Source organism: Gracilinanus agilis, chromosome 3 (assembly GCF_016433145.1).
Source record: "Gracilinanus agilis isolate LMUSP501 chromosome 3, AgileGrace, whole genome shotgun sequence".
In the NCBI taxonomy this organism is placed as follows: domain Eukaryota; kingdom Metazoa; phylum Chordata; class Mammalia; order Didelphimorphia; family Didelphidae; genus Gracilinanus; species Gracilinanus agilis.
Window position 1 is genome coordinate 590,557,058 of NC_058132.1, and position 8,273 is coordinate 590,565,330.

General features: G+C 39.6%; 1 protein-coding gene across 1 annotated transcript in view; it reads right to left on the minus strand.

Moving 5' to 3' along the window:
• Nucleotides 1–8,273, minus strand: part of ENOX1 (ecto-NOX disulfide-thiol exchanger 1) — a 388,236-nt gene that overhangs the window by 118,272 nt on the left and 261,691 nt on the right. The window contains exon 13 of the mRNA XM_044669387.1: nucleotides 6,062–6,147. Within this exon, the coding sequence (XP_044525322.1) occupies nucleotides 6,062–6,147 (86 nt within the window). The remainder of the gene's footprint in view (nucleotides 1–6,061; nucleotides 6,148–8,273) is intronic.

The following is an 8,273-nucleotide window of genomic DNA, read 5'->3' on the forward strand; positions in this document are numbered from 1 at the left end:
AGAGAAGAGAAGAGAAGAGAAGAGAAGAGAAGAGAAGAGAAGAGAAGAGAAGAGAAGAGAAGAGAAGAGAAGAGAAGAGAAGAGAAGAGAAGAGAAGAGAAGAGAAGAGAAGAGAAGAGAAGAGAAGAGAAGAAGAGCTCTGAGCTCTTTTACTATTTAGGAAGATCTAGATTTAAGTAATGACTCTAATACATACTGACTGTGTAAACCTGGGCAAGTCAAAACCCAGGTTATTCTCTAAGTCTTAAAAACTGCAAAGCAGTCACCGAAAGGCATTGACAGAGGGATTTCCTAACCAGAAGGGAGCTAGGTATTGTGATGGAGAGAATGCTGCTCAATAGTCAGAAATGCTCAAGTTCTAAAACCCTGTCCTAGAGAGAGCTGATGACTATAGGAAAGTCAATTATCCTCTCTCTTTTTTTTGCACAATAAAATGGGCATAATAGTGTGGGCAGTTAGAGAGCCCAGTGGATACAGTGCCAGATTTGGAATCAGGAAAACTCATCTTCATAAACTTACAGCAGTCTCAGTCACTTATAACCTGTGTGACACTAAGTCACTTAACTCTGTTTGCCTCAGTTTCCTCATCTATAAAATGAGCTGGAGAAGGAAATGGCAAACTACTCCAGTATCTTTGCCAAAAAACAAAAACAAAAAGCAAACGGAGTCATGAAGAGTTGGACAGAAGTGAGACCTTAATAATAACTATGGTGGAAGGGTCTTTAAGCATTTTCAGACCCTTCAAGGGCTTGAGGATGAGGGTCAGTTTTTTATCTCTACTGAATGACATCAGAAAGATGAAAAAGAAATAAAAGGTAGTTGAAATTACTTTTTATTTAAGTGCCAAAAGATCTAAATTCAATCCTCCTGGCTCCATAACTTACTAGCTATGTGACCACGGGAAAGATGTCACTTATTATCCCTGAGCCTCAGTTTCCTCATCTGCAAATAAAGGGATAATAAAGTCTCTACTACCCCCTTGCCGAGGACTGTGTTTTGTAAATTATCATGGTTGATAGAAATGTGAGCTAATATTGTTACATCAAAGCAATTGTCAGGATTTTTTTTTTCCAATACCAACGTACATTCTGGGGCTTATAGTCTTTCCATGGTCTCCTCACAGAGGGGGAATATTTTTTGATGAGGAGAAGTAGAGCCTTATGTTGAGAGAATAAGTATTAGGCTTTTCGTGCCTCAGGGATACAATTTCCTGCTTGTCTTCCAAGATTCAAGTGCCAATCTGAGATAAGATGAAATCGTCCAATTGAATCTCTAAGGAAAGGTATGGGACCATAGAATCACAGAAAGTTCTGAGTAATAAGAAACTTGAGAAGCCATATGGTCCAATTCTCCCCCGTGCAATTCTATTTCTCCTACAAGATTCTCTATAGCTAACCTATTTAAGAACTGATATTTATATATCAGGGTGGAGCAGAGCCAAGACCAACTGGCTCGCAGAGCCACTAAGTTTTCTTGTTAGCATTTACACCTCAGAAATCGGCAATGATTACAATCAGGGCTGGCTTTCTAGTCCTCTAGATTTAAGGAAAGTGTTAATAATGCAAATTAAACTTAAATATGTGTGCATATAGTTGTTGTTGTTTTTTTTCCCTGGGAAAGCCTGATTGTTAAATATTTACCAGCACGTCTTTCGTTGCTCAGTAAACATTGCTTGAACTCAGCAAGAGAACAGTGGGAAGACTCAGGGAATGTAGTCGTCAGCAGCCTGGAGACCTGGTAACTGGAGGCTAATGATGATGAGGATGATAACTGGTATAGTCATAGCTCTTTAAGTTTTACTGAGTGCTTTACATCCATCCTCTTCTTTGGAGTCTGTAACACCCCTGTTTTAATAGCTTTCTACCTGCAGTGGATAGAGTACCAGTTCTTGGAGTCAAGAAGACTCTTCTTTGTGAGTTCAAATCTGATCTCAGGCACTTCCTAGCTGTGTCACCCTGGGCAAGTCATTTAACCTTACTTACCTCCATTTCCTCATCTGTAAAATGAGCTGAAGAAGGAAATGGAAAACCATTTCAATGTCTCTCCCAATAAAATCCTAAATGGGGCCACACAAAGTTGGACACGACTGAAAACAATTGAACAATGACTACCCAACTTTAGGCCATTCTCAGATTGGAGCAAGAGGTCCAATATATTTCATCCAAGTAATTTATAAAACATGGCTAAAAAGATCTGAGCCAAGGAGAGAGATGAGAGGTCCTCCTCCAGACTGTTACTAATCTATCCATCACTACACTTTCTGTTTGGTCATTTGGTCAATTATAAACTCACTTAGGCGTATTACCATTTGTTCACAAGGCTGCCATGAAGGATTTGGGCAAATACGTCACTGAAATCCAAGTGTACTTTGTCTAGTAACTCTGTCAGAAAAGCAAATAATGGTAGTCTGTTTTGAGCTCTTTTAAATCAAATCCATTCTATATCCAAGTGATGATTATTTTCCTATCTAAGTGCTCATAAACCACCTTCTCTGCCCCCTTTAGCCCTTATCTTCTGTCTTAGAATCAATTTTAGTAACAGTTCCAAGGTAGAAGAGTAGTGAGGGCTAGGCAATGGGAGGTTAAGTGACTTGTCCAGGGTGATGCAGCTAGGAAGTATCTGAGGCCAGATTTGAACCCAGGACCTCCTATCTCCAGGCCTGGCTCTCTATCCACTGAACCACCGAACTACTTATGATAAACTAATTTTTTAATAATATATTCCAGAATTTTGCTAGAAATTAAATCAAGTTCAGTGATCATTTAGAAACTCCATCTTTTTACTCCTTTTCCTTTTTTTTGAAAATCGGGGCATTTGCTGATTTCTATTCCTGTGGCATCATGTCTATTTTCTATGGTTTTTCAAAGATCCCTGGCAATCACTTAGAAATGGCATTTGGAGATTACCTTGGGTTATAGTTCATCTCGCGTCAGGTAACAAACTCAGTGAGGGCATCTGGGAGCTCTGTTATCTATCATCTCAATTATCTTAGATTGCTGCATGACCATGGATGTGTCACTTAACCTGGAGAACCAAGTTTCTAAGGTCTAATTCTATGGGAATTTGCCATCCCCAGAAACTGATGGAAAAAACCGAATGAAGCTTGTCTGCCTGAAAATGGGAGGTATTCCTGATGAATAGCATAGGAATAGAGAAAGAAGTCTCCCCATCAATATAAGTAAAAAATATTATTTTAATTATCCCTTGAGGGAAAAAATAATGATTATGGGATTATAGATTTAGAGCTAGAAGGAAGCCTTGGAAGCCATAGAGTCTTATCCCCCTCATTTTACAGTGAAGAAGCAAAGGCTGGGAGATATGTCTAATGTTTCGTGTCACATAAATAAATGATAAACAATAAGTGTCTGGGAAAGGATTTGAACTTAGGTCTTCCTGACTCAAAGTCCTGCTCTCTGCTCACTGTGGCACTTATAAATTGTCAACCTGTACCAATGATGTAGAAGACAGACTGTTCTTGGAATTCTTTGGCTGATATCACTTGTTGCTAAAAGCTTTTTGCTTCCCAATAAATGCTTCCCTTCTCTCTCAGGATCTCCAGAAAGGTAAAAAAATGTTCAAGACTCCAGGGGAAAATTATATTAAGTCAACTAGAATTTATTAAGTGTCTAATATGGGCCAGGCACTGTGCTAAGGGCTGGATCAACATAAGAAGAAAAGTAGGAGAAGCTCTTAACACTTTACCGAAACAAAAGGAGATGAAATTCTCAGTGTGTACCGCTACTTCATTCTTATTCAATTCAGCCTTTTTTGAGAATACTGACATTGTTTCCAGCATTATGGTTGGAATTGTAGGCAGATATCAAGATGGGCATGATATGTGTAAGGATGGGATTTGTGCAAGGGGGATGGGACAAAAGGAGCCAGGGAGGGAGTGACTGACAGTTGTGACAGTTGAGACCAAGGGAATTCTAGGAGATTCTTAGGAGGAGGAAAAAAGGGACAAGGATTTCAGGGGGAGGAGTGAGAGTGGAGAGGAGGGGGACATCTCAGCTTGAATCTAGATCTGAGGGCTTCCTGAAGATCTTTCTTTGGACATTGAAACCCTGATTCCCTGGTCAAAGATTCCATTGCATCTCACCTAGCAAGACTTCAACCATCGAGCCAGCTAAGTTTTGACTGAAAGGGGGTCTCTTGGGCTCCTTCTCCCATTACCCAACCTTGCTGAGAGACCCTTTCCAGTTCGTCTTGTAATTACAGAAAAGGATAGAAATAGGAAATAGAAATAGAAACTGAAGGAGAAGGGGTGAGGGGAGACGCTTAGGAGTGGGAACCCCAAAGGTTCCCACCCGAGTGACGGACCCCATAGAAGTAGAGAAGATATGGCCTCCAGCCTCAGGAAATATAATTCAAATGTTTGTTTGAATGCCAGCTCTTAGGAGGGACCTCATGAATCATTTACTCCTGAATTTACAACTATGGTTCAGAAAGGGAAAATTACTTGTCCAGAGTCTCAAAGTGGACCTGGAGTTAGAACCAGGTCTCTTTACTCCAAGGCAAGAAGGATATGTACAATCCATCAGGACCCTCAATGAAGGTCATTCATCTCATCTTGTCCCATTCCATATCACTCTCCCCCAGCCAGGGGGACAAAAAGTCATAGTGATGTGTAGCATTGAAGAAAACTCCTTACTGCTAATAATGGTAAAAGGTTCTAGACTGTTTCCTTTAGGATCTCATGCAGGGATTGCTTTAAGACATTAGATGGTTCCTATAAATGAAGCATCAATTCATACTCTACTGAGAATACTTAGAATTGGGCAAGATTTCGTAGTTTATGCATCAGATTAGAGATCTTTTGAGTTTGGGACCCTTCTCTGTAGGTTCCTAGTATCTGAGAGATGGCAGCTTTCTTATGGATTTTCCTACTATTTTCAATTTGTGTTCATGGATAGACTCTTCTTTGTTTTTGGATTTTAACTCTTCCTTGTGGGTTCCATTGATATTTATTCCACTTCCATTTAAAATGTTCATGGTTCTCTCCACTTCCTAAATGATCATACATTCTATTTGGATCACAGTGGCATGTGATCTGAGCCTTGGTTTAGGACTAGAGAATTATCTTACTGTATGACCTGAAGTGGGAAAAGATTTTGGTTCTTTTGGTTCTACCTGTTTTCCAGTCATTTTGGCTATTATTAGGCGTTCTGTGGCCATCAATTTGGCACCAATGGACCTTTCCACACAACTGTCAATACCCTTTCCTCCTTTCTTCATTATGCTTGTAGGGCCCTCATACATTGGAAGAGAAAGCAAATTCAAGGACATCAAGGGAGCAAGAAAAGTCTTAACTTTGAGACAATATCAAGAATGTCACAATGGAAGGGGGTGGAAGATCCTGATTATATAAATGAAACAAAAAGAAGGACTACCAATTGTTCTCTCAGATCCTGAGAGTATCCTTCTGGGTAACTCTGAAAATTACACAAAATCTCATTTGCATTGACTGGGATCAAAAAGGAGAGAGAAAGAAACGAAACTTTGTCTACGAGATGGGAATCACTTGGGGAGAGGAAGTAGCTATACTTTTTAACTTGTCCAACAGTACATCAAATAACTTAGGCTGTAGGTTATTTTCTTAAAAGCCATATAGTTTCTGGTAGCTTTAAGTGACTGCAAACACTTTTTTCACCATATCAAGTTCCTTTAAAAGTCAAAGGATATTCTGTAGCCGGGAGACTTGCCAGTATATTCCAAGGCTAATGCCCTAACAGGAGCCTTTGACTGATTTCTCTCATGTCTTTGGGACTCCCTCAGCTAACCTTACATTTTATATTCCCCACAAGCTTCCTCAAGTAATTTAACATCTGCTTAAAGTCATTGTCATTTCAGATAACAGTTTGTTCTATCACAAAGACAAAGGCAAGTGAAGGAAGGCAGCCTTGCCTCCTTGCCTGCCAAAGAATTTAGAAATGAGGGAAGCGTACGAGCCCCATTTCCCCATCATGTCCCTAATGGGGCTTCATGTGGAGTCCACCTGCCGTCAACAATCACGACATTTTGAATTTAGGCAATGAAGGCCCTTTAGATAAAAACCATTTACCTTAGAATCCAGCTGCTGCATGTATGACCAAAGGTATTCTATATTGGCTCCAAAAGGATGGACGTGAAGAAATGTTGATATGATACCTGCATTTTTGAAAAGACAAAAGATTGGAGATTACTAGAGGCACGGATGGCCACGATCAAGTAATGTCCCTCTCACCCTGTGACCATTTTGTCTGGCTGCCTTATGGTCTTGTGATTTCTAGCAGCTCTCAACAAATACTTGATAGCAACACATTTTGAATATGGTAATGGTAACGCAGTAAACAGAATTTCTTATCTGTAGGAAGATAGCAGTTAGCAAGCTAGTGACCAAGATAATATATGGATGAATAAAGGTATTTCTAAACAAAGACTCCTGGAAGCATTTCAACTACCAATTTTATGCTTGATTTACCAATATAAAATTGTAGTTATTGGAAAGATAGAATTATGGTGTTTCTTTCCCTCAATGGATGCTGCAGTGGGAAAGGGGTTCACTAATGCAGCTGTGTCAGAAATCACAGGGCTTCAAATTCTCCTAATAATTATAGTTGCTAGTTACAAAAAAGTATTTAATCCATATTGCCCCTGACTGCTGCTGAAGGAAGTCCAAATTCTTGTTGGCACACACTGGCTTTTGGTGGCGGCTTCTGTTTAAAAGGGAGCCAGGCTCTGTCTTTCCTCACTGTAATTTACAGGAACATTTTAAAAGGTCTCAGAGAATGAATGGTTTAATTGGAGTCAGATAATAAATCACGTTCTTTTTCCATCATGAAAAATCAACTGTCAGCATTGTCCTGCCAGATGAAAAGCAGGACGTCAGTGTTAGCATTGCTGTGAAAAGCAATCCCTCCCCGTCCTCCTGAAACCTTTCCCCCAAAATTAAAAAGGGTGAAAATAAGGAAGGCTCACCCCTAGGGGCTTTCTGTGGTTAATTGTTGAAAAGTCATATTCAAATGAACATTCTCCAGCTGTCTCTGCATGGATTTCATAATGAATTATTTGTTGATAACTAAAGAAAGTCACAAACCAAGCAAAGGTTGGAGCCGTGGATCTTATTGTTAGATGAAATATAGCTGGGTGGAAGAATACCTATTTAAAATGGGTCACCTTGTAAAGGAGATGGGTAAGCCTGGATTGATGTGAGTAGCATTGTTGATGGTTCTCCTCCTTCTTTGAGAAATTTACCCAGTATAACATTGGACTAGGAATTGAGGTTCCAAAGGGTTTATAACAACTGAGTCCTGAGTAACTGGACTAGGTAAGGTCAGAGCATCCTGGAAGTGAGGAGCATACTTTCTGGACCAAGAAGAATGGGGGCTCACTGATATGTGACCCCTGGGCAAATCACTTAACCCCACTGCCTAACCCTTATCCCTCTTCTACCTTGGAAACAATATGTGGGTACTGATTCCAAGATAGAAGGTAAGGGTTTAAAAAAATCAGGTAACAAGTATTTTTTAAGTGGATTTAATGTAGCAAATATTGTGCTAGGTGGCAGGGAATCTTTGCCATTAAGGAGGAAAAAAAGGAATTACAAAGGGAAAGCAAAGTAAAAGGTTCCATCAAAGGGATGTATGAGTTGAAAAGATGGGCAAGTCAAATGGAAAGGGCAAGAGATAAGCAATATACAGCCTCTGTGCACCATAGGTATCCCCACTATAAAAAAGAAAAAGAAAACAAGGAAAGTTTCTAGGACACTGGGTGGACCTTCTGTGGTGAACTTGTGGGAGGCCTTGAAAAAGAGTTGCATTAGATAGAAGAGACATGAAAGGGTTGCAATCTGCATCAGTGGAGGTATATCCACATCATGATTCAATTTGGAAGAGAATAGGAAGTGACATAATTAGTTTAGGGTTTAATGCTGATTAGATTCTTTTAAAGTTGCTTAAATATCTTAAAGATGCCACAGTTATAACTCCTATTTACAATGCAACCCTTCTTAGTTTGCTTCCTCAAATGTCACCCTGAAAAAACACTTCCCACCCCAAACTCTACTACTTTCCTTATTTCTCTCTCCTTCCTTCTTTTTTTCCTTCCCTCATTCTTTCCTTTCCTACCTTATTCTCTCTTTCCTTTTCCCTTTCCTTCTTTTTACACCTCCCTTCCTTCTTTCCTTCCTTCTTCCCTCTTTCCTTCTTTCTTTCCTTCTTTCTTTTTTCTTTCCTTTCTTTTTTCCTTCCTTCCTTTCTTCTTCCTTTCTTCTTTCTTTGTTTCTTTGTTTCTTT